Source organism: Dermacentor variabilis, chromosome 2 (genome assembly GCF_050947875.1).
Source record: "Dermacentor variabilis isolate Ectoservices chromosome 2, ASM5094787v1, whole genome shotgun sequence".
In the NCBI taxonomy this organism is placed as follows: domain Eukaryota; kingdom Metazoa; phylum Arthropoda; class Arachnida; order Ixodida; family Ixodidae; genus Dermacentor; species Dermacentor variabilis.
In genome coordinates this window covers 57,195,886-57,222,066 of record NC_134569.1, presented here as the reverse complement: position 1 = coordinate 57,222,066, position 26,181 = coordinate 57,195,886, and the positions used below count along the sequence as shown (strand labels likewise).

At 42.9% G+C, this 26,181-nt stretch overlaps 1 protein-coding gene across 3 annotated transcripts in view; it reads left to right on the top strand.

The window, feature by feature from the left end:
• LOC142571922 (serine/threonine-protein kinase ULK3-like) overlaps positions 1 to 26,181 on the top strand; it is a 62,408-nt gene that overhangs the window by 17,058 nt on the left and 19,169 nt on the right. For all 3 annotated transcript variants that reach the window (XM_075680639.1, XM_075680642.1, XM_075680640.1), the window contains 6 exons: positions 10,084 to 10,166; positions 11,355 to 11,510; positions 17,802 to 17,907; positions 20,196 to 20,236; positions 22,050 to 22,152; positions 22,494 to 22,561. In XM_075680639.1, coding sequence (XP_075536754.1) covers positions 10,084 to 10,166; positions 11,355 to 11,510; positions 17,802 to 17,907; positions 20,196 to 20,236; positions 22,050 to 22,152; positions 22,494 to 22,561 — 557 coding nt within the window. The remainder of the gene's footprint in view (positions 1 to 10,083; positions 10,167 to 11,354; positions 11,511 to 17,801; positions 17,908 to 20,195; positions 20,237 to 22,049; positions 22,153 to 22,493; positions 22,562 to 26,181) is intronic.

Sequence of the window (26,181 nt, the reverse complement as noted above, 5' to 3'; positions counted from 1 at the left end):
CTGATCAAGAAACGCCAATGTCTGAAAGCCTCTAACCCTACAGCTAGAATAGAACTGGCAGAACTTTCCAAGTTAATCAACAAGCATAACATAGCTGACATAAGGAAGTATAGTATGGATAGAATTGAGCATGCTCTCACGAACGGAGGAAGCCTATAAGCAGTGAAGAAACTAGGAATAGGCAAGAACCAGATGTATGCGTTAAGAGACAAAGCCGGCCATGTAATTATTAATATGGATGAGATAGTTCAAGTGGCTGGGGAGTTCTATAGAAACTTATACAGTACCAGTGGCAGCCACGACCATAATGGGAGAGAGAATAGTCTAGAGGAATTCGAAATCCCACAAGTAACGCTGGAAGAAGTAAAGAAAGCCTTGGGAGCTATGCAAAGGGAGAAGGCAGCTGGGGAGGATCAAGTAACAGCAGATTTGTTGAAGGATGTCAGGTAGCTTGTGCTATAAAAACTGGCCACCCTGTATACGCAATGCCTCATGACCTCGAGCATACAGGAATCTTGGAAGAACGCCAACATAATCTTAATCAATAATAAAGGGTACACCAAAGACTTGAAAATTTATAGATCGATCAGCTTACTGTCCGTGGCCTACAAAGTATTTACTAAGGTAATCGCAAATAGAATCAGGAACACCTTAGACTTCTGTCAACCAAAGGACCAGGCAGGATTCCGTAAAGGCTACTCAACAATGGACCATATTCACACTATCAATCAGGTGATAGAGAAATGTGCGGAATATAACCAACCCTTATATATAGCTTTCATTGTTTACGAAAAAGCTTTTGATTCTGTCGAAACTTCAGCAGTCATAAAGGCATTACAGAATCAGGGTGCAGACGAGCCGTATGTAAAAATACTGAAAGGTATCTATAGCGGCTCCACAGCCACCGTAGTCCTACATAAAGAAAGCAACAAAATCCTAATAAAGAAAGGTGTCAGGCAGGGAGATACAAGCGCTCTAATGCTATTCACAGCATATTCTCAGGAGGTATTCAGAGACCTGGAGGGGGAAGAATAGGGGATAAGAGTTAATGGAGAATGCCTTAGTAACTTGCGATTTGCTGATAATATTGCCTTGCTTAGTAACTCAGGGGACCAATTGCAATGCATGCTCACTGACCTGGATAGGCAAAGCAGAAGGGTGGGTCAAAAAGTTAATCTGCAGAAAACTAAAGTAATGTTTAACAGTCTCGGAAGAGAACAGCAGTTTACGATAGGTAGCGAGGCACTGGAAGTGGTAAGGGAATACATCTACTTAGGGAAGGTAGTGACCGCAGACCTGATCATGAGACTGAAATAATCAGAAGAATTAGAATGGGCTGGTGTGCATTTGGAAGGCATTCTCAGATCGTGAACAGCAGGTTGCCATTATCCCTCTAGAGAAAAGTGTATAACAGCTGTGTCTTACCAGCACTCGCCTACGGGGCAGAAACCTGGAGGCTTACGAAAAGGGTTCTACTTAAATTAAGGACAACGCAACGAGCTATGGAAAGAACAATGATGGATCTAACGTTAAGGGATAAGAAGAGAGCAGATTGGGTGAGGGAACAAATGCGAGTTAATGACGTCTTAGTTGAAACAAAAAAAAAATTAATGGGCAGGGCATGTAATGAGGAGGGAAGATAACCGATCGTCATTAAGGGTTATAGACTGGATTCCAAGGGAAGGGAAGTGTAGCAGGGGGTGGCAGAAAGTTAGGTGGACGGATGAGATGAAGAAGTTTGCAGGGACATGGCCACAATTAGCACATGACCGGGTAGTTGGCGTAGTATGGAAGAGGCATTTGCCCTGCAGTGGGCATAGCCAGGTTGATGATGATGATACTATATGCCATGCTATATGACATGTGATGTCTGCAGGTTATATTGCGACACCATTCTATCACTAAAGCTGCTCATACCAGGTCTTACATTCTTGACAGAATTATTCCTGAAGATGTTGAGAATGGCAGCCTACAAATGAATGTCATGAAACAAAACACCGACAGTAGATGCCATTTATCTTAAATCTTTTCAGAACCAAATATTAAAAATGCGAAACAATAACAGAGCTCCAACCTGTAAATGATGCAATTTTATTGGTGCGGCTCTGGGATCGGCCGAGGAAAAAGGTTTGAAACATACCTGATACAGAAAAGTGGTGGGAAAGTTGCTAAGAAAGATGTGGGCTTTAATTAATAAACATAAATTAAGTTGTCCAATGGCAGGATTCAAGCAGAGGACCCCTAGCATGACAGCTCGTTTATACTTAGTCAGCTTACATTTACTCCATTTCATACTGCCTCTACAGCTATGAGTCCTACACTTTGTGTAAAATCTTGACAAGTTGCTATCACATTCATTGTTTCAGCCTTATGGCAAAACTATGATATTTTTCATACTTTGCAGGTTTTCTTTAGAGCCTAGAAAAAAGAAGCCATGTAAAAGATAACATCAATCATGAAAACAACTTCATTGGGTGTTTAGGAGCACACTCTACAACTTTTCTAAATGAGACTTGAACTGTAAATCTAACATTTAGTATTTTCATAATTAAACATAGCTAATTAGCTAACTAATTGCAGTTGAAGATATAGTCTATATCTACAGCTATGAGTCCTACACTTTGTGTAAAATCTTGACAAGTTGCTATCACATTCATTGTTTCAGCCTTATGGCAAAACTATGATATTTTTCATACTTTGCAGGTTTTCTTTAGAGCCTAGAAAAAAGAAGCCATGTAAAAGATAACATCAATCATGAAAACAACTTCATTGGGTGTTTAGGAGCACACTCTACAACTTTTCTAAATGAGACTTGAACTGTAAATCTAACATTTAATATTTTCATAATTAAACATAGCTAATTAGCTAACTAATTGCACTTGAAGATATAGTCTATATCTACAGCTATGAGTCCTACACTTTGTGTAAAATCTTGACAAGTTGCTATCACATTCATTGTTTCAGCCTTATGGCAAAACTATGATATTTTTCATACTTTGCAGGTTTTCTTTAGAGCCTAGAAAAAAGATGCCATGTAAAAGATAACATCAATCATGAAAACAACTTCATTGGGTGTTTAGGAGCACACTCTACAACTTTTCTAAATGAGACTTGAACTGTAAATCTAACATTTAATATTTTCATAATTAAACATAGCTAATTAGCTAACTAATTGCACTTGAAGATATAGTCTGAGTAACTTGAGATGAATGTGAACAACACGCCAGTGGCCTTGTTTATCTTATGTGTACCCCTCTATGTTTAAGGTTTGGTTCAAGTTATGTGAAACATATAGTACATGCTTTCAGTGTCTTCCATGGTGGCTCAGTGACTATGACATTCTGCTTCTGAGCACGAGTTCGCCAGTTAACTTCTTGGTGGTGGTAACTGCATTTTGATAAAAAGTAGAATGCGAAAATAGTCATGCACCATGATTTGGGTGCCCGCAGCTATCATCAACCTGCAGCTGTCCACTATGGCGTGCCTCGTGACTCACTGTGCAGTGTTCATTGTGATTATGGTAGCACAAGAAGGGACAAGAAAAAGGAAAGAAACAGGACGAGTGCAAATTCACAACTGTGGACAGTTGCGAATTACAACGTAATACAATGTAATGCAACACAAGTTAGTTGCGGTGCCTACAGTGGTGAGTTAGGGCCCGTCCTGTTTTCTTCCATGTTGCCACCTCCATTATCAACTGCACCGTGTGTGGGGAGCACCCGCCTCCATTTCCTCCCGCGTACCCGCGTCGTCCCGTTCGCACGTGGCCGACGGGTCGGGCGGGCGTAGACAAGGGATAGAGGCACTACGCGCCCTCCCTTTCTCCGTCGCTCTTGTGACGCGCTTACCCCTCTCCCCCCCGCGGCTCACGGGAAAGGGAAACGTGGGTCTCTCACACCCGTGCTCTTGGGACAAAGGAACGACAACACAGTAGCGCAAACAATCACAAGGGCATTTATTGCACCTTTCATAGATCAATGCCTGCTAGCCGAGTTGCTATCCACAAAACATGCCGATGGGCGCGCGACAAATCTAGAAGTCTGACTCACCGCGACCGGAAGCGAGCGAATATGTTCGCCCCATGCTGGATCCCAACGCCTGGTCCTTCGCGTGTATGGTCACGCGAATCGTGGCGCGTTCGAAGGCGGCCACGCGAGGCGGTCTCGCAGAAGCATCGGTCGCCGCGCGCGCGCGTGGGACGTCCACGCCGCGCGCCGACCCGCCGGGGAAGAGCCAGCCCGTTCTGCCCTGCGCCCCCAAGTAACCCTGCCGTCAGGCGGCGTTAGCAACGCAACACTCGCGCCATCTCTCGCACTGCGCCCCAACCACATCGACCGCCGTGGGCATCACGCAGGCCACGCGGCGAAGCCGGATTACAGGAGACGCGCCATGCGGGAAAAACATATCAGGGGACGCGCGAGAGTCGCGCATCCCCACACGTGCCAGGTCATTATATTCCATGGCTCAATTTTAATAACTTTCTTCAAGATCAGCAGTTTGTATTGTGGGGTAACAATGTTCAACTGCCGATACTTGGTGTATACTTCGAACGCCTATACAATGAACTCTTCCACAAATAAGTGACATGTATAATGAAGGATTCGTTATCTCCCGCCTGTATTCCTCTCCTACATAAGTATTGAGAACGGCTCCACAATGAAGACCACTACAATGAATTCGCTTATGCAACAGAGGAATTTAGACACCCTTGACAGCTGATTTGCTGCTTTACAATGAAAGCCATGTAGCGATGTTGTCACTGCCCTCTGCAACAACACTGAGCTGCACTAGCGCTAACAACAGCACTAGTAACACAGTTGACGAGCTTGCTGATGCCAGTGTGAGCTGCACTGCTGCAGAAATCACTCTACTCATACCGTGCTTGTTGTAACACACTGGTGAGTAGGACAGCTGTTGTGTAAACATTGCAGTTGATGATACCATGACATAATAGTAATTGAGGACCGATGAAGCCTTCAAAGCCTAATCTAGGGTGTAAAGGATGCAAATGTCAGCAAAGGCAACAGTAATGAGGAGCTTTTAAATGAATTGTGATAGTGGCATTTGACAATTTCCAGCTTTACCTTGCATTGCTCTCTGGTTTCGCTGCAGAGCATGTCATGAACCTTAGTGCACTAAGGTTGCTGGAGCCACACATTCCGTTGGACAGACTGTGCACAAAAAATTATCAACTTATTTCACTAGGTCTCTCTTGAATTCACAATATATTAGGGCTTTCTCTTGTTGAACATGCTTAGCCCACTCAATTCTGAATGGTGCGGTGCATGGTCTCTACAACGAAGTGACCTGTATACTGAAGGATATTGGAAGTCCCAAGAACTTCGTTATAGAGGCATTCAATTGCAGATGTTTATAGCACAGTAAAACCTCGCTATGTGATGAAGTTGAAGGAAAACACACTTCCCTTGTTATATTCATTGCTGTGTTATAACAATTATCTGCGCTTATGGCTGGCATTGGTGGCAAGCAAAGGCAGGGCTGGGCTGTACGTAACCACTAAATAAACCAATGCAAAAGATCGCTCTGCACGGCCGTAAAATTGGGAAAGATGTTGTCTACCTCGTCTTTGTCAGCGAGACGACTGCTTTCTCTAATGCAACTGTAAACGCTAATTCGTTTTTGCCATCATTGTTTGTGCTCAAGTAGCAAAGCGCAGATCCTACAGTGTTTCGTGAGTAACACTGTGTGGTGAGATTTCATACAACACTCATCGCCATGGGTAAATGAACGCTTTCAAACAACATTGAAAATCATTTCTTCACACTGGTGTCCAATGACAAGCATTTGACTGAATCTGCAGCTAACAGCACTCTGTCTGCACATTCAAGAAATGTTCATAAGCCGAGCAATCATCCAGAACATGAGCAGTAGTCATCGTTTGTTACAGTCAATTTCATTTTCTTATTTACCATTCGTCGTGTTGAGTTCCCGACTCCAACTGTAATGTCAGTGTACTTTTGTGTGAGCTGTTTATGTAAGGTGAAAATAATGAAAAATAATTTGATTGTTTTAAAATGCTATTTCTTGGCTGTACATGGTTCGAAGGTACAGCTTGCGCTGCATGCATCTTCGTTACCGTAAGTCGCACATTCCTTCGGCCAAGGCAAAGCATGTTGTGTGTATCAGACAACAGGAGAGTGTGGGAGCTGGTGGTGTTGGCAGAGTGCAGGGTGAAGAGGCAGCAGTAGAATTTGTGTGTAGCCACTGATTCATAAGCGCAGCCAGGTAGCCACCAGCTCATGGGTGTTTTGAACTGCTAATTCAGACAAATTACAAGCAATGTCAAGCATTTTGCCAATCTTCAGCCTAATGCATTGTCATCACTAAATCTTCGTCCTAAACTGAGAAATTACCCATAGGGGGGGGGGGCCTGGGGCGGCTCCTCTCCCCGCTCCACACCACCACTCCTCACATACATTCCTAAAGCACTGCCAAATCAATGTTGAGACTTGACAGCTATTCGGCAATCAACATTTTCTCGCAGTTTTCACTCCTTTTGGATGGCAGTAGTTACGTATTGACCTCTCCTGGGGTGTGAAGGCCAATATTTTCACCCATTCGGTGCCTGAGCGATTAACTCGAGATGCATTAAGTTGTCACCATCTATTGCAACAGTCACGCATCACTGTTGCTTTGTTAGTTCAACCTTCTTTAAACGCATGCAGGGACCAGAAAAGCTATTCGGTTCGCAGTCAGCTGGTCTGTATGCTCGTGGAACGAGTTGCGGCCGGAGAAAACGCCAGTTGTATTTAACTTTTCCTTTCGCTTCATTATTTCATCAAGTGACGGCTCCCCACGACACTGGCAGATCTTTGGAACCATATACCCGCAATATGGGTTAGATAAGGTGGCAAATAAAATAATGAGAAACAGGGTCCATCATCAAACCCTGCAATAATCCTTAATCCATAAGCAATATGACTGTCACCCTTTACCTCATCTGGTTTTTCCCTAATTGTACAGTACTTTTCGTGTAAAATAGGCAACTGGAAACATGAGTTGCAAGGAGTTGAGAAATTAAGTGATCCGCTAAGGGAGAGAGCCAAGGCAACAGCCAAACAGGAAGGAAAAACGAAAATTAACAAATTTAACTGTTGTTTATAAAAATATTTATTAATCAACATTTTGTTTATTTAAAAAGGAAGTAGAGAAAACGCCGCCGGTAGTGGAGAACAATTCCATGTGTTTTGAATGATGCTTCTACAGTTATCAGTCGAGCTGCCTGATGTAGCCACTTCTCTGCTGTGCTTAAGTGGGTGTTTTTCTAACCTTCCGTGGTGGGCGCAGTACTCTAGAACAGCAGCGTTCTGTGCTCTGCGCGGTTGTACGCGGCTGGCAGCCACGCATTGTTAGACAACTTTCCAAATAAATATGCGAGTCGGTTTGGGCACTTAACTTGGTAGAGCAGTAAACGAGGGATCCAAAAGAACTGATTGTTTCGCAAATATTTTTATTTATTTTATTTATTTATTTATACATACTGCAGCGAAATTTGCGCTATAGCAGGAGTGGGTTAAGAAAAGGTACAGAAAATACATTGGAGTATACAGCGGTAGACACAAGTGAACATTTTTAAAGAGCACTGATGAAAGGAAAATACACAAATAAACACAAGTGAACACTTTTACAAAAAGAGCACTGATAAAAGAAAAATACACAAGAAGTTATACAAATGCTGTCTGACATGGGTGAGCCCGATTATGCATCTGGGATGGCGGTTGCAAAAATTTGGGATGAGCATGAGCGAATTTATTTCTCTGTAGGTCTTCCAGAGCTAATTAAAAAAATGCTACTATAGTCGGATACAATTTAAGTCTGCAGTAAAGCCCCGCCTACGCCCTCATAACCGGCAGCCACTCTGCGAGGCTGCAAATAATTCATATGTCAAACTTTTCCTGTTACCTAAATGAGGCAATAACCACAAAAGTAAAGTTATTAGCACGTAATTTTGTACATTTTCACTCGTCTACTATAGTGGAATGGTGAAAGCCTAATTCTTTATTGAACTGAAATAAAACGCTTGCTTAGCTGCAACTATTTTACTGTCAAGTTTCACTTCAATTGGCAGTGAAGTTTCATGAGTAAATCGGATTCAGCAGCGAAATGAACTGTGCCGCAGACTTTTGAAGAGTGAAATGCTCAGACTCCATACACGTTGTCCATGTCTGTTGCACATCTCATCCCTTCTGCCGATGGACTCACTAGAACAGCAGACGCTCCGGGGGTATCATCCGGGACAACATTTTGAAAAGGCCAAATGACGACGATTTTGTTTGCTTCTGTGATTGGCTGGCGGAGTAACACAACCCCACGCGGTCCATGTGCCTTGGTTGCCAACTGCTGTGTTCTTTTTTTTTTTACGTTGTACACGTTGTACTCTACTATAGTAATCTTTATTTTATGATTCCTTCCTATGTGAATCCATTTGATGTGGTTCCTTGTATGACAAATAAAGGAGAGGTGTATCTCACAGGCGTACCTGTGAAATACACCTTATTTCATTTCTCTTTTGTGTGTTTATGCACCTTTATGGCGAATGGTGGGCGTTATTCACATTTGTACTAGTAAAGCTGCACGCCATCCTCATTTGCATAGAAAAATTACCTTGGGTTGCCCAAGGTAATCCTGCATACGTGCCTGCAGCTTAGCTTCCTGAAAAAAATGTTTTAGTAAGTTATAATGAAATCCTAAGTGTGTGGGTTTCTATGAAATAGGAAGGGGAATTGTGATTATTTTATTATAGTCATTACTTTGTCACTTAATGAGGGTTGAATGTACAGTATACAGCTATATTATTGCATACTACTTCTGTGCTAATGTCAGACATACATTGATAAATCTTCTTTTTAGTCTCATTTTATTCTTCTATTTATGTAGCCCAGCTTTCGAGCACTGTTTATTCATGAATATTTTCCTTAGTGCAATGCTTTCTGCCATTGCTTGATTGCTGAGCCAGAGAACTATGCTTCTATGCATTGTGCTTTCTGGCATGGATACACATGCTGGATAAGGGCACAGACTGCTAAAAAATATTTCTTCAGTGAAGTTGGATATGGCTCAGATTCAGGGTTTCGTGGTGTCTGTGTGCAGAAACGATCATCATATGGGCGATCCTGGTGATAGTGCAGAAAGGGTCGAAGCTCAATACACATACCCGTGTGGGCTGGGGGACCTGTAACCTGCCCTTGAACTACCCTTGTCACACCTGGGACCCAAAGAGGTCCCAGGCACAAGGCTAAAGACAGATGTTCTTGAAAAAACATTTTGTACAACTTTTTCAAAAAGGACTGTTAAAAAATTATCAGCGCCAACTGCGCAACATGCTCGTGCCACTGCTCGTGCATTCATTATCGTCTTCTACAGCTGGATCCATTGTCGCTCATCATTCCAGCACATAGAATTTCACTTCAGTGGCCATAACGGGGAGGGTGCTTTTGGGGGGGGTGGGGTATAAGCCATTGCTTAAGGGGTATGAACCGTTCATTGTCTTACGTGATGGACACATTTAATAAAAGAGGTGATACGCCAATGTGTGTGCGTACCTGTAGCGTCACGATGGCCACAGATCAGGACAATAAATATGTTGGCACCTGTTTTCAAAATTCTGTGTCACCTCTGTTTCATGTGCTAAACAGCTTCGCTGGTCATCCACCTTCACAGAGTGAAATGGCTCATGAATTTTTTTCTTTGCAATCTAAAGTCAATATGTAAAGGATCTATAGCTGGAAACACTGTGAATAAAAATAAAATAACTAGGACCAGAGTTGAAGTGCCTAGATGATGTTTCACTGTGTGAACCATTTGTAAATGTGGCCTTGTTTTCATGTGACCTTGTTTGCTTTCTTTTTTTGCTTTGTCAAAACTTGAGGCTTTGAGTGCTTTTTACCAGTGTTATCGTAGAAAGATATTGTTTTGAAAGTTGCTGTTTCAAACAGCAGCTTTCACAACTCAGCAACACAGCTTAAAAAGACTGAAAAGGTATGTTGGTCTGCTGAATGCATACTTATTTGACATTCACAAGAACGCACCACATGATACCTTCGACTGTGTCCACATTTGCAGAATGTCTTTTTGGAAGTGCCCCGTATGCTTCGCCAACTTTTGAAGAGGTAGCAGCAAAAATTCGCACTGACAAGCCTATACAGGCAAGTATTGTGTGCTGTTTGTTCAGTTGACATTTGATTGCAACTGGTTAGCAGTTCAGGCTGCTGGTGTAGTGGTTAAGACAAGTGGAATTGGCTCGGAGGAACAAAGGTTGAACAGACTAATCTAATCGTGAGTTTCACGGTGCCACCATTGCAGAAAAGGCATTATTAAGCCCTCTAAGGACTGAATGACAATCATGGCTGGGTGCACATTGAAAGTTTTTTGTAATGTTTTTTTTTTTTTTTGTAATTTGAGCAAGCCATGCTATGAAGCCATACAGCGTAACAAGTGGGTTTGCAAGGACATCATTATGTTTGTTCCCCTTACAAACTAAGCCCTGTTAAGTACTTAATCTTTCAAACCATGGGCTTAAAGGTGCCTTAGTTTTCTGCTTTCATTCATCACGTACAAAGGTGTCAACCACTGGGAAGCATTGCATAGATGGGCTACCAGAATAACCCACTGGCAAAGACCACACTTCTCTATGGCTGTATCTCTGCAATGTACCCAAAGTTAACTTGCACATGGGCACAGCAGCGAAACAGCAAGGCCTACAGGCTTCATGGTATTGACAGCATTTGCGCATGTGTCCTGTATATATGCTGAGCTTTGTCTATTGAAGCATACCACAGCACATATATTTAGTGCGACATAGCAATACTGTAGTCTGCCCGCAAGTCAGTTGACGGATAGGTGAGCACTATTACTTCTGCTTTTGCCAGGATGGTAGTGAAAAGAAGATTACAAGAGCTAATCTGTCGTGAGCTGGTTTACTCGCACAGATTAAGTACTGCAGCTTCCAGAGGAGTACTGTGCCAGTTATTCTTAGATCAGAAACCTTGTTCTTATGTGTACTATATTGCATCTACATTGCACCTTTAGTATTTGGCTGTCTCGCCTGAGCCACAGTGCCATAACAGGAGTAGGTTGCCAAGGCACTCATTTACTTCATTAAGTGGCAAAAGCATAGGCTTAGTAATCAAGCTTTGCTGCATTTTTACCCAGACAATAGTTGTCTATATGAAGGGACAGGTTCCTTTGCAGCAAACAGCAGATTTCTTTAAATTCAGAGAGGGTTGTTTTATTTTAGCAGCTTCACTGTAGCACTATTTAACTCAAACCAATGGAAACAGTTATTGTATTTCTGAGTTTTCATTGCTTACATTATTTATTTTTGTTGCTTGCAGCTTCCACAAGGCGCATCTGTGTCTGACTGTTGTGCAGACCTGCTGCTGAAGCTGCTTCAGCGGAATCCTGAGAAGCGCATAGGCTTTGAAGAATTTTTTGCCCATCCATTTGTTGACTTGGAGCACATTCCAAGTGCAGAGACTCTTAAGAAAGGAGTGAGTGATTTCATTTGTCCCTTGGTAGATTCTTAATTAGATGCAGGAAATGTGCAAAAGCTAGAGCTTGCAGAACAGAAAACTTGACAGTGAGCTAGCTGATTTGACATAACTTAAGAGGAAGTTCCAGCTTGGGCTCAACTCCGATGCCGCCTATTCAAATACATGTAAAACACAGAAACACTTTTCTGAGATGATCACTGGGTCAACTTTAATTAAGTTTGTTGTATTTGACTGAGAATGTTCAATTCTTGTGACTATTGGAATCAGAATTTACATTTAGGGCCTGAATTATTTTAAAGGAACTTTCAAAATTGGTAAGTTTTAAATAAATGGAAGCACGAAGTTTACAAATTCGTAGCTCTGCACTAAAAACAGGTATCACAGTTTTGTAAACTGCATCCGTCAGAGCATCTAAAGTGGACAGATCTGATTTTCAATTTACATCTTACATGAATTTGTTACATTGTTTGAAAGGGTTCTGCAAAAGTCCTATTATATATTAGTGGTATATTTGAGAGCCATATAAGATACATCAATTTTGTCCATCTGATGTACTGTTAGATACAATTTACAGAATCGTGATATCATTTTTCATTGCTGAATTAGAGTTGTAAACTTCATAGTATCATTTTCTGAAAATTTACAATTTTCAATAATTTTTGTTAAAATATTGACAGCCTAATCAAAAATAGATTTTAACTTTTTCCTTGAAATGCAACAAACCTCATCAAACTTGGTCCAGTGGTTGCCAAGAAAGACGATTTCTCTTTGTCCATGTATTTAGATAATAGCCCCCTGAGCTAAAGCTTCCTCTTAAGCTTGTGTGTTAAAGTTATTGAACTCAGAAATGTGGTGCAGCTGTGGTGTTTCGTGGGTCTGTGTTCCTCCTCATCAGTCTAAGTTTTTCATAACTTCAGCACACAACCTTGAAGAGCCCCTCACCAGGCCCCATAGCAAATTTTGGTTATATGCTGGAAGTTGTTACATGTCCTCTAGGGAGCGTTCTGCTACAAAAATTTTTAAAATCAGCTAATTAATAGTTACGATAGAAATATTTCAGGGCTGCGAACCCATGATTTCAGCAGGCGGGCTCCACTGCCAAGCAAGACGCTCTTCCACTCCCCCCGTCTAGCCTCCGCAGGCGAAATTCCTTCCCTGCGTTCTCCTGTACTGGACCTCGAGGATCGCATGATGCATACATGACAGGCCCAGCCTTCATTTTTTTCCTCCTCGTATTTTTTTTTCGGTGCTGCGTACTTCCGCTGACGGTGTCACGTGCCAGCTGTTTTCTCGTTCACGCAGCGCACAATTTTGCACGCTGTGCACAAGGACACATGACTAATGGTATAATGCAACGCTACAGGAATACTGAGGCAGAACAAGCGGATCGTAGAGCATGATCACGCGCTGGAACGTGGTAGAAAATGGCACAGTTTCGGTACTTGCGCACAGACTGCACAACCGTGGGAACAAGCAGACAAATAGGAAGTACATCTCTCTTGCTTCGGTGCGAAGTAAAACATAAAATATTCAGACATTCAATTTGTGTATTTCATTATTTCTCTAAACTTCAATTTGTTAATTCAAGCACCAGATCACACAAATAACAGATGTTGCCTTGAATAATTATCGGAAGTCATGTGTCACTACGAGCGACGTCACACTGCGGACGCTAGCACGTTGTTGCGTACTCCAGGGTAGCGTACCGTACTGCTGCCGAGAAGTAGCGGCGCCTGCCTATCGAAGCTCGACCGACATTACTTATTGGGTAGCGTGGCGTTGTCGGTGGGCTGCAGGCATCCGGTAGATCATGGCGACGAAGCAGGGGCGAGACGATTTGCTAGTGCGAAACTTGCACTGTTTATTCAAAGGTAGTTGAAAGAAAATAAGAAGAGCATGAAGTATGAAGTATCAAGTATGAAGTCTCTCAAAGTACATTTCGGAGCCCCTTAAATAGGCTCTCTACAAGTGTGGGCGGGATCTTGCTTCCGTCGAATGACACATGACAGGCACGGAGAGAGGGCCCCTCCTCCTGCAATACCGAGCACGGGAGGGAAAAGTCTATCCTCTTTTCGACGAATCCGGGGAGAAGGTCGGGTGAATAACCTCGTCAGCGCCGTGGGGTCCGGCCAAGAGAAGGTGGAGGGGATGAGGTCGCCCGTGGGCTCCGGCTCAGGGGGTAGGGTGAATGACCTGTCGCCATGTGGTGTCAGACGCCAACCCTAACAGCATCTCCGGCGGGGGAGGAAGATCCCGACGTGTAGGGGCCAGCAGCCGCTGTACGAGGGATCGGCGTTTCGGTATCAGGATTCCCCGTAGAGGTCACGAACCCTTCGTTCGCAGCAGGTAGATTTCGGGGAGGGGTCATCCGTCCTCGTGGTGCTCTTGTGACTTTTCTTCTTGGTCCGGTCCGGTGAAATTGGTCTTTGCAAGCAGGTCTCGCAACTTTTCGTCTCCCGCGTGGGCAAGCAATCACCCCAGAACAGTGCCGGACCCACAACCACAAAGCAGCGAGCACAAGGCCACTCTCCCCCAAGACACACCCGGCTTTTAACAAAAAAGGAAAACCCGCTACACCTTTCCCATTTCCTACGCGCGTCCTTCCCCCCCTTAACACTAAAAACAGCCATTTCTTGAAAGCGTTAAGACGTGGTTATTAAAATCAGCTAACAATCGGCTTCACTTCGGAAAAACATATGAATGCACGAAAAAAATGCCATGGAAACCCGGATGAGCATGAGGCTTTCGATACACTAGGGGCAACGACTTAAACCGTCGGCATTGCTGTTAAGCTTACCCTTCTTGTAGCGAATATCGAAGGTGTACTGTTGAAGAGCCATGCTCCAGCGCAAAAGACGACCGTTTTTCATAGACATGGACTGCAGCCATGTGAGGGGACAGTGGTCAGTCTCTATGGTGAATCTTGAGCCAGCGATACAGCAAGCTAGCTTCTGTACCGCCCAAACTACGCAGGCGAATTCCTTTTCTGATGCACTGTATGCTTCCCCACGAACTGAAAGCTTTCTACTGGCGTACAGTACAGGATGTTTGTTCTCGTCATCTTTCTTTTGACAGAGCACCAGAATGAATGGCTTAGAGTAGTCGGGCGCGTTCAACACTGGCTGACTCGTTAGTGCGTTCTTCAGCATACTAAAAGCCTTTTCTATCACGTCATCCCACTTTACCGTTTGTGGTTCTGTTTTTCTGAGAGCATCCGTTAAAGGACTCGCAATCTCGGAATACCGCGGAATATATCTTTGGTAATAACCCGCTCAGTGAAACTCAGTGGTAATAACTCAGTGAAACTGAGGCTTCTGCCTGGACCCATGCTTCAGGATCTACCACATTCTGAAGAAGTACTGAGAGAAGTGGTCTTTTTTTTTCATATGTTCCTCATTTATCTTCATTTTGTTTATTAGCAACATCTGCAGAACACTAAAATGTGTATATTCCTTTGACTATGTTATTTGTATCACAATCATAATCAAATAAATCGCCATGCTCGCTCCCCGATATTCCCGAAACGAAACCAACACTGAGGGTGCATCACGGCCAGAAATGTCCGACAGTGAAAGGATTAAAGGGCCCCTCAGCAGGCCACATAGGAAATTTTGGTTATATGCTGGAAGTTGTTACGTGCCCTCTAGGGGGTGTTCTGCCACAAGAATTTTTAGATTGGTTCATTAATAGCCAAGATAGAAATATTTCATTGCCGCGAACCCATGATTTCAGGAGGCGAGCGTCACCACCAGCATAACATTCTCTCCATTTGCTCCCATCTAGCTTCCGCAAGCGAAACCCTATGTTCTCCCATACCGGAGCCCGAGGATCACAAGATGCATTCGTCATGGGCCCCGCCTTTTTTCTTTCTTCTTTTTTTCAGTTTTCTTTTTTCTCTCGCTTTCTTGCTGCCCTGCACAGTTCCACTGATAGTCTCTTGCACGAGCTGTTGCGTTTGTGTCCTTTCGTGCAGAGCACGGTTTTGTCCATCGTGCACGAGAACACCTGACTGGTGGTATAAGTCAGTGCTATATGAACATTGACACAGATGCAAGTGGATCTCAGAGCATGATCGCACGCTGGAATATGGTAGAACATGATGTACTAGTTTGGCTTTCTGCTCGCACGACTGCACGACATTGGAACAAGCAGACGAAATAGAAGTACTTCTCTCTTGCTACAGTACGAAGTTAAACAAAGACATGCTAACAGTCTGTTTGTAGGTTTTATTATTGCTCTGAACTTTAATTTGTCTGTTGAATCAAAAGATCAAACAAATAGTAACTGCTGTAGCCTTGAATAATTCTCAAAGTCACATGCGACTATGAGCGACGTCACAGCACTGCCATGTACGTAGGCGTACTTGTGCGATATACGTCGGCTCTCCTACTGGGAGCGCAGTGCCTGCGATTAGGAGGGCAAATGGGTTTGGTTTGGAATTTAAGATCTTTCCGCGGTGCACCAGGGATGTAATACTTAACAGGCACGATCATTAGCGTGCATTGTATGCAATGCAGCTGTTAATTGAGAATGTCCAGACCTGGTGAGGGGCCCTTTAAGAGGAAGCTTTAGCATGGGGCCAACTCTGATTTCCCTGTTCAAATACGTGTAACGTGTGTAAATACTCACGTGATACTCTCGAAATACTCTGCAGGAAAAATTTCAACAAAGATTGTTGCATTTGTAGGAAGCAGAATTTCAATTCAGAACCTCATACATTTTTAACAAATTGCAAAAAAAATTGATAAGTTTAAAAATATTAGAAGCATGAAGTTCACAAATCTGTAGCTCTGTACCAAAAACACTACTGCAGTTCTGTAAACTGCATCTGTTGGAGCATCTAAAGCGGATAAATTTGATGTACTAGTTTTCAGCTTACGCAAGAGTGTTACAGGGCTTACGAGGGTTTTTCAAAATTCTTACAAATTAGTGGTATATTTGAGACGATTGTATAATATGTTACTTTTGTGTGCTTTAGAAGTTTCAATAGGTACCATTTACAGAATTGTGAGACTGTTTCTTTACTGTTGAGTTAGAGTTGTAAACTTGATACTTGGGTTTTTTAAATTTTGCAGTCTTCAAATATATTTTATTAAAAGATTAAGATTGATGGCATAAAGAAAGAACATGCAGATCTAACACAGGGCTGGAACCTAAATGACGCGAAGCTTGTTTAGTTAATGAGGTAGCGGGTGTAATAAATGTGACATGCTAGCAAAGCTTTAGCGAAGAACTTAATTAAATGAGGTAAAACTAAACATGCTGCCTACAATTGTTTATATTCATCCTATCCTCCTCCTGTACTCCTCATGATAGTGTCATACCACTGCGGGCAGCCCTATCAGTCACAGGGGTGGAGTGGATGTGAAAGCGTTGCAGGCTTTGTTTCGTACTGCTGATGTCAAGATATTGACACGTGTACTTGTTTATCTTTCTCTGGTGACCGCTTTTCACCAGCTAACAAATGTTAAACATTATCGCTTGGCACAGGATGCACCTGCATGTATCAAAATTTTCTTGAATGTTATCGATGGTTCTATTCATTGTCTGTTGTCACCATACCCTGTGCAATCTGACTGTATGCGTGACGCGAATTGTGTAGTGCTTTCTGGAAGGCACACGGGCATGAGCGATTACATTGGAGCCTTTGTCGAGTCATGAAAAAGACCGGCGCACTTGACGCACAGATTAGATTTTCGCCAATCGCCGACTGTGTTTGCCGCTATTGTTGTGTTTTCAATGTCACTTGCTTTTATATGTTCTTGACTGTCACCACAATGTGACAACATTGTCGCCATGACATGAAACCGTATCTTTGGTCGCTGACTCCTAAATTAAACAAAATGATTTTTTTTCTCTTTGAAATTAGTTTGTTTTGTTTTTTTGCCCAATAATCAGGAAAGCTTTGTGGCCCCCCTCTGTGAATGGAAAATCTGTCAACGACTCCACTTATTTGCTTAAAAAGGCAGATTTAAATGTAACAAGATTCCAATATAGTGAAGTGCCGATTTTGCCGGCATCATTATATCAAGATTTAACTGTATATCCATAAACGTATCTGGTGAAGAAACAATGAATGCCAAACCACGAGGAAGAGACAAGGGAAGCTTCACTTTAGAAATCTGCTTCTGACAACAATAAATATTCTTACCTTTTCTTTTAAATGCGACAAACCTCATCAAATGGGGTGCAGTGAATGCCGAGCAAAATGATTTCTTTGCTCCCATGTGTTTAGGTAAGAGCTCCTGAGGTAAAGCTTCCTGTGAATTTCCGGCTGCTTCCTTGCAGGCCTCTCTGATTCAGCAAGCAGTGGCCAAGGACAGCCAGGGTTGCCAGCGAGAAGCACTACATCTCTACTGCCAGGGCCTGCAGTATCTGCTGCCTGTTTTACAAAGTAAATGACTTTGTGCTGAACATCCTTGATTCTGCATATTGTGATTGATGTTGCAAGCAGAACGTTGTGGTGTGAGGTGGGTTACTTCCTGTTGCAGCTTCGCTGCTTAGAAGTAATGCATATGCTGGCTTAACACTTATTAACATCCAAAAGTTGTAGAGGTTGAAGGTTGTTCAGAGCTCCTGATGCCCTAGGAAAAGGTTGACGTCGTCTGAACTTGTGATGTCTCAGTTCTGTAAGCAATTCAACCCATTTTTTTATATACAGTCGAACCCACTTATGACAATATTCAGGTGCCACGAAAATTCCATTGTAATAACCGGGTTGTATGAAAAAATCAAAATAGCGGGATGGCAGAGCTGTTGTGAGAAAACTATAATGGCAGGGAGGCCAGTGCCCCTCCCCACCACCTTCCTCCATCCGGCTGCTGATTGTGTTCCCTCGTTCAACTGCTTCCTGGGTGCTCTGATCGCATGTAACAAGCCACGGCTCTCGGCGTTAAAGAATAGCACTGCTATAGCAACTGCAAAGAAGTGTCACGGGTGTCAAGTGATATGCGAGTGCCACCGAAGCATCGCTGTGGTGGCCTCACAAGGGGCCTTTTAAAAATTGCGAGAACGCTGCCACGGCAGCCTGTCAGCTTGAGAAATCCAGAAGAAACGCTGAGGTGGGATCGCTACAAGCATGTCGACACGTACTTCTCACTGGCTTGCATGAGAAAACCCTACATCCCTCAGCCTTGCATGCTTTACACAAAGATTACAGACATCCCTCTCCAAGGCATCCAGGTGCTCCACATAGTGCAGCGGAAGCTTCCTCATAAAAACGAAGCCCCGGAGCGACTGGATCATCTACCGGGTGTCCTGTGACAACAACGTTGAAGCAGCCTGCCCTACCGCATCATCGCTGCTACCGTCGCCGTCGCTATCTGATGCAAGCACGTTCGCGACGATCGCCTCATCGGGCAGCCTGCCCTACCTCGTAATTGCTGCCATCACTTTCTCATGCAAGCAGTCGTGACGATCACCTCATCGGTTAGAAGCACTTAGTTTCCAAAGCTACAGCACATGCGCTTTCTTTTCACCGGCAACGTCGTGCATTGCCGATGACCAGCGGGCAGATCAGCCATCTTCCTTTTCAGCAGCGAGAAACCACGTGGTCAGGAACGACATCAACGCAAGCAACGAAGACCAACGAGCGCGATTAAGCTGTTCGCAGAACTGCGCTGAATGAGGAGCCAGCAAGTAACCTGTGAGCAGTGCAGTTGGCGCAGTCCATTCGCGTTTCGGAGGGTGGGGCGGCGTAGTGCTGTGGGCGCAGCCGAGCTGTGCACACAGCCCATTCGTGCTCGGAGGGGGGGAAGGGCGACGGGAGAAAGTTGCATAGAGATGGCCAGAAAATGAGTGCGCAGTGGCTGTTGGAGCAGCGGCCCATCCTGCAGCGACTCGAATTTCTCATTTTATTTTTTATTTTCAAAAATTTCGCATTTCACTACCATTCGGCTCAGACACCCAGCAGCCAAACTTCATCGTTATAACCTATAATGCGGCATTGGGGTATTGTAGTAAGCGGGTTATTTCACCATGAAAAACGTACAAAAGTTGATGGTGCAGTGGCTTCTCATTGTTATAACCGATATATTGTCAAAACCGGTATCATTATAAGTAAGTTTGACTGTATACAACTATAACCAAAAGGGTTTCATTACTAAAAGCTTCATATATGAATGACATAACTGGATCTGTTTTGTAAAATGGTGGCACATTGTATTGAGAAACTTGCTGCTAAGTGGAATTAGTTGAACGCATTGTACTAGGTTGCAGATCTAGTACTTCCATTATTTCAAGTGCATATTACATGCATAGAACTGCCTATGAAAGTAGCGTCAGTGTCTTGACTTCTTGGTTGCCTACCTTGATTTACTTGGCAGCCTTTCAGAACTCCAATTCTGACTAAACTTGTGCATTGTTTAAAAACTTGACTGTGAAATGAAAATGAAAAACATTTTCTTTAATAACACTTCATGTTTCTTTTGTTTTCCTCCTTCTGGCACCTTTTTGTCCAACTTGTTTGCAGATTACCATGTAGGAGAAAACATATGCTTTGGTAAACCAGCATTTTACCAGCAAGGTCTCTCCTGCACATATTTTTTTCTTTTGTTGTTGTTGTAGTTGTTGCACCTTGTAAATCTTATATGTCTTTAGCATATTGGTGTTGTTCCACAGCATGTTTATAACTTTGCTTAGATAATTTGTTTCTCCGTTACTGTTTTGTTTTGTCTATTTCAGATGAGACTGACTTGGAAAAGTGGAAATCGTTGCAAGCAAAGGTGCACTTCTTTATTTATATTAAGCTTTCTAGGAAGCTAGACAGAGAGGGAATAAAGGGAAGAAAAGGCATGGAGGTCAGCCAGATGCATGTCTGTTTTGCTACCCTACTCAGGGGAAAGGTAGTTGGAGGTTGTAAAGAAATAAAATAAGGAAGGAAAGGAAAGCGAGAAAACACTGAGAAAGCTAGCTTGCTCTTATGCTGTGGATACATGAGAACCTCATCATAATATTCATAAGCGAATAGCCTGCTATAAAATGTAACTGTGTCTTAGTATTTGGTTTTCTGAAACAATAGCAAGATAATTTATATTTCAGGCACAAATATTGAATTTATTTTGTAAATTAGCAAATTGTGATGCTATACCTTACAAGATTCAGTTGCCTAAAAAAGACTGCAGCGCTACTGTTCTCTGTAGCTTTATTTTTTAATTGTGCAAATAGACTTTTGTGAAGGTTTATGTCATTTGCACTTACTTTGGTTCATGCATTTCTTTCATTCTTTAACCTGTTGCCAGTTTAATAGTTCAACCTGTTTAGCCAGTTGTGCTGTTCTCAACTCCATGCTTATGAAATGCATAACACAAGACAGACTACTTGTTCGCATTTGTATATGCAGCACGGGGAAAAATATTTAAATCAGCACTAGGCAGTAAGCAAAGTAAATTATACAGTTTTTGTCATTTCTCAGGTTCTTTCCAAATTAGGTTTGTTTTGCCCCATCATTTTCATGGGCCATGCAACTTTGAGTGGAGTAACGTCTAAAGATTGGAGCCCTGGAAGGAAGTCACGGCACATATTTTTTCTATTTTTAGGTACTGCTTTGCTGCACCCTATGATCGCCAATGATGATCCCTGTCATTAGTTATTCTGCTGTTCACTTTTCTGTAGCAGTGTAGCATGGTTTGTTTTTCAAGTACAGTGTCACCACTTCCTTGTCTTGGATGAAATGTTTTGAGTTGAGCTTTGATTCTAAGAGTGTTAGCGTTATCTTCCAATCTTATACCAGCCACATTTGCTGCGAACCATTCTCATTGACAAAATTTAAAATCCCAAAGCACCAAAAAACTTGAAATAATTCATCATGCGATGTTTAGATAACTAACATGGCTCATGTGTCAGTAATTATATTATTGTGCTACTTCATGTGGGTGGTAAGCTTTCTTGTACTGACGTCTTTCTTTTTTGAGATGCTGAGCAAATGTGCTTGAATGATCAGCACCGTTTGAAAGTGTGGAGTGAGTCGAAAGCTCTTGCATTGTTGCTGGTTGAGAGTGACATGGCTCAAAAGGAAATGCAATGCAGTGTCCCGAACTAGAACAAATTTTTTTTTTTTTAATAGCGAAGCTTTCTTCCTGAGAAACCTATATGGGCTTCCTTTATAGCTTCATGCTACAGTCAGGTGGAAAACAATTTTTCTATTCTCAGTAGCACCTGCACTTTTAGAAAAGCACTGAAATGACACAACAGACTGGTTACAGTGCGATTTATGTAATGAAAGCATGCTTGCAAATCTCGTGCCACTTATGGTATTTGTTTCACCTGCCATGGTAGTTAGCTTAGTGGCTGTGGTGTTGCGCTGCTGAGCTCGGGGTAATGTGTTTAATACCGGCTGCAGCGGCTGCATTTCAATGGGGATGAAATGCTAAAATGCTCATGTTCTTAGGTTTAGGTGCACATTAAAAAACTCCAGGTGATCAAAATTAATCCGAAGTCTTTCACTACAGCTTGCCTCATAATCAGGTCGAGGTTCTTGGCATATAAAACCCTGGAATTCGATCAATTTAATTTATATAATGGTATTTTTTCTCACAGGTCAGCGAATACCTTCAGCGTGCTGAAACGCTTAAGTCGACACTGAAGTCAAGGGAGGCTATTGTCATTGATGATGACCACCATGGGGGTGGAGCTGAGTTCGGTGAGTGAATTCAGCATTGAAATCTCTGTCTGCTGTTTTGATACACTTCATTTTGTTACTTGTCAATTTGTACAGGACCTTCATTCATGGCTTCCAACTGCTGTTGTTGCTTCAGTTTCCCTCTTTGTATTTATCAATGTTGCATGCAACTTGCGGTCCACCTTCACTATTTGTGCACTTAACTGTTGTAGTAATTTTAAATATGTGGTAATGTGTGCTTCACAATTTAGAACTTTACTGAACCACGAAAATTTGGTATGAAAATGTGTTTGTAGATGGCTTTCTGCCATTACTTTCTGATTGTGTTTAACGGGAATAACCTATTTTACCTTTACTTTCAGAGGACATTTGTGATCGATATCCTCCTCTCCAGAGTGCCCTTCTTTTGGTCAACTCTGCAAAAAAACTGGTTCGAACAATTACTTTTTGAACTATGCTGCAGGTCTAGAGCTCATACAGTATATTGTTATAGCTTCTCTACATGGAATCTGAGTCTTTTCCCTTTCTTGGTGTCGCACGTGAGGAGATATTATTCAAGAGGCAAAAGTTATCTCACATTATCAAAAACGATGGATAATGACGGGCTGATGACATGATGTTGCTCTATTACGATACCGTATTTACTTACATAATGAATGCACTCACGTAATGAATGCAGCCCCCACTTTACCAATCAAGAAGTCTGTTTTTTTTTTCTTGTTTTTCTCGCATGATAACCGCACCCTGAATTTGCTGCAGTAAAGTAGGAGACATACGGTGCTATTTGGCGTCTGATATGGCATCTTGCGGGTTCGAGTCCGACGCTGTGTCAGACACCGAATCAATGGTACCGTGTCTCCTACTTTTATTGTGATAGCAATTATATGGACGCTCCAGGTGCATTTTTGCTGTCATCATTGCCGCGCGATGTAGATGTTAGTGAAAGCGTGCGAGGAAGGCCAACGATCGTGGCTCAATTTCGCGTGCTGTCTTTTGTCGCGCAAAAGACACCGGGAGGAGGGGGGGTTGTACTCTGGCAACTGCGTATTGCACAATCGCGACCGAGGGGTGCCGATGATCGGGGCTCTATCTCCCGCATACAAGGGAGGAAAGCGGCAAGGAAACAAGCCGTCTTCCATCGCGCACATGACGCCGGGGGAGGGTAGAGAGGGGCAGCGGGGCGTTTTACTCCAGCAGCAACTGCGCATTGCGCAGCCGCGGCGCACCCTATCTTCAAAGTTATCTGCATCAGGGCTAAGTCGATGGCGGCTCATACTTTTGTGCGTTCTGCGTTCCCGCTGCTTAGTTTGGGTTGAAACGAATGTTTGCAAGTTTATACGATCCAAGAGAAGGGAAGCGTAGTAGGGGCGGCAGAAAGTCAGGTGGGCAGATGACATTAAGAAGTTTGCAGGGACAACATGGCCACAATTAGCACATGACCGGGGTAGTTGGAGAAGTTTGGGAGAGGCCTTTGCCCTGCAGTGGGCTTAGCCAGACTGGTGATGATGACGGCGATGATGATGGCCAATAAAACTACTATCCTTTATGTAGCTGTCTACACATACGCTATCGCAATCGATGGTTCGCATTTTGGCTGAAACTGACTTTTTTAGAGGTGGCCGCGGAAAAACGCTCAAAATTTTACCCTGCATAATGAACGCATCCCCCAACTTTGCACATACTTTTATGGAAAAGAAGTGTGTTCATTATACGAGTAAATACGGTATAAGCACACTGGTGTGTAACCCGCATCCTCAATTTCAACCTTCACAGAAGAAAGAAAAAAAAAATCAGGCTCTAGTGACTATAATCATGAGATGCTGCATGGGGGCTCCTCAATATACTGGTTCAATGTGAATACATACTTTCCCTTCTATAACCTTTTTACTGGTATGAGACTGTCCTTGCATTGAGATGCTAACTTGTGAGCAATGACCGGCAAGTCATGGCTGCATTTAACCACTCAGTTTGTAAATGTTCTTGTAGTACAGTTGACCAGAGATTCAGTTTTCAGGTGGAAAGTTACTACATTCAATAGCGGTTATGGCACCTCCTTTTATTTGTACTTTCATCTTTTTGTCATTGTGATGACGACAGAATGGGTTACTGTAATGGTCATAACTGGTTGCTGGCAGGACATGGTTGGACACTTTTGGTACCGTGTGCAGCATTAAAACAAACCATGCACTGCTACTGCATTGCTCCTCCCCTTGTGCTACAGGTTTTAAAAGCATTTCTTGCACACTTGTGCATTGATATGCCAGTTTCTACCAATGATGCTTCATTCAAATGAACCAACACGAGACATTTAGTGAAAAAATTGTCAAGGCTCTTCCTCCTAAGAAATGTATTGCTTGCTGTTGAAACAATTGCTTATACTAATTGAAACGATGTTTTTCTGTGTAAAGAGCGTGAGCTATAGTCACAAAATGCTTTCAGGCAGTGTTTATCTGGCTTTAAGCACTCTTATAGAGTCACACTAAACCTCGTATTATTGTAGAGACTTCTAATGAACCTCAACAGGCCTGCTGGTCGTGGTGATCTTATGCTCTTGGTAACCACCATTTGTCGCTAATCATCAAGTAGCAAATTAAAGAAAATTTTGCACCATTGTTCAAGCCAGGAATGAAATGAGCAACTTGAACTGCACTAACATTATTTCATCAAAAAGTATTGTAGAGGTTTGGACAAACCATAATTTAAAAGACCACTGACAGCAAATTTCAAGCTCGAGATGTTTGGTTTGTTCGATTCCCCGGCATACATATGTACCTCTAACCAAATGTTAATGTGAATGTTACCTGGAACATATTTAAAAATGGTTTTAAAGTCAGTGCGAGCAACTGACCTCAAACTGCAGCGCCTGACAATGTAGTGCTCAATATGACGAGTTTACTGGCTCCTTGAACTCTCTCCGCCACTTTGTGAACTCTGCAAATATTGTCGATGTCATAGCTTGCGATACTTGCTCAGAGCATGCGGAGCATGGTGGGACGCTGCTTCCTTGCTTTTATATCACATCTGAATATAGAAGAGAGACACAGTAAGATCCGATGTGCAACTACTATACCAACTATCGCAGCCTACTGATTTCCAAGTTCCAACATGATGCGGCATTGGATCGGATGTCGTGCGAACAGCCAATTCACACAGATTACATCAAATTTGAAAACAGACCTGTTCAAATTTCAAACAGGCAGCAGACGTGTTCTTCGCCAGTCCATCACCACAGCTGAGGCATTCCTGTTTATTGCCACTCACAGAGGCATAAAGATCAGTTACAGCCTGTTTCTTACATGAAATAGTAACTAATAGAATAAAGTTATGTTGCAAGTGCACTTGTTCTGCAAAGCAGCACCCAATACTAAAACACTGTCATAATTGCGAGCCTCAATGCTAGGGCATTTCATCTCGCAGATGGACAGCACACACCGATCTTCTAAGCAAGGTGACTCGCTTAGCCTACATGTTTGCTCTTTGCACTCACAGCCTTGAGAAAACAAGTCGGATTTATTAAAGCGTGGTATAATTGTACAAATGTTAATTAAACATGTTGGCAATATTGGCATTCTACTTGATGAGCTGCTGCTGGATCGCAAGCAGCGTCAGCTATGGCGGCCAGCGAGTAGGCCAGCTGGCTTTACTGGTGGCTGTCTGCGTAGCCTCATGTCAGGAGATTGCACATCGCTGTGAACTGTTTGTCGCTCGCAGTGACATGCTTTTATTGACAATGTTCGTATGTTTGTGTGCAAAAACGAAGGGCTGTTGTGCAAAGATGTTCGTATTATACTTCGTGACGATGATCTTAAGTCTTCTGTACATAGAAACGTACACACAGGGATGCTGGATTTGGCCGTAGCCTATATTCTGCTCACTCACTTGCTCAAACGGCCGTCCCATGTGTACTGAATCGTTGGATGAGCACACATTGTGTGAAGGATGACATATGAAATCTTGCTGTGCTTAGCAGTACAGTTGACTCCCGTTAATACGAAGTTCACGGGGACCGCAAAAAACTTCGAATTAAACGAACTTCCAATTAAGCACAAA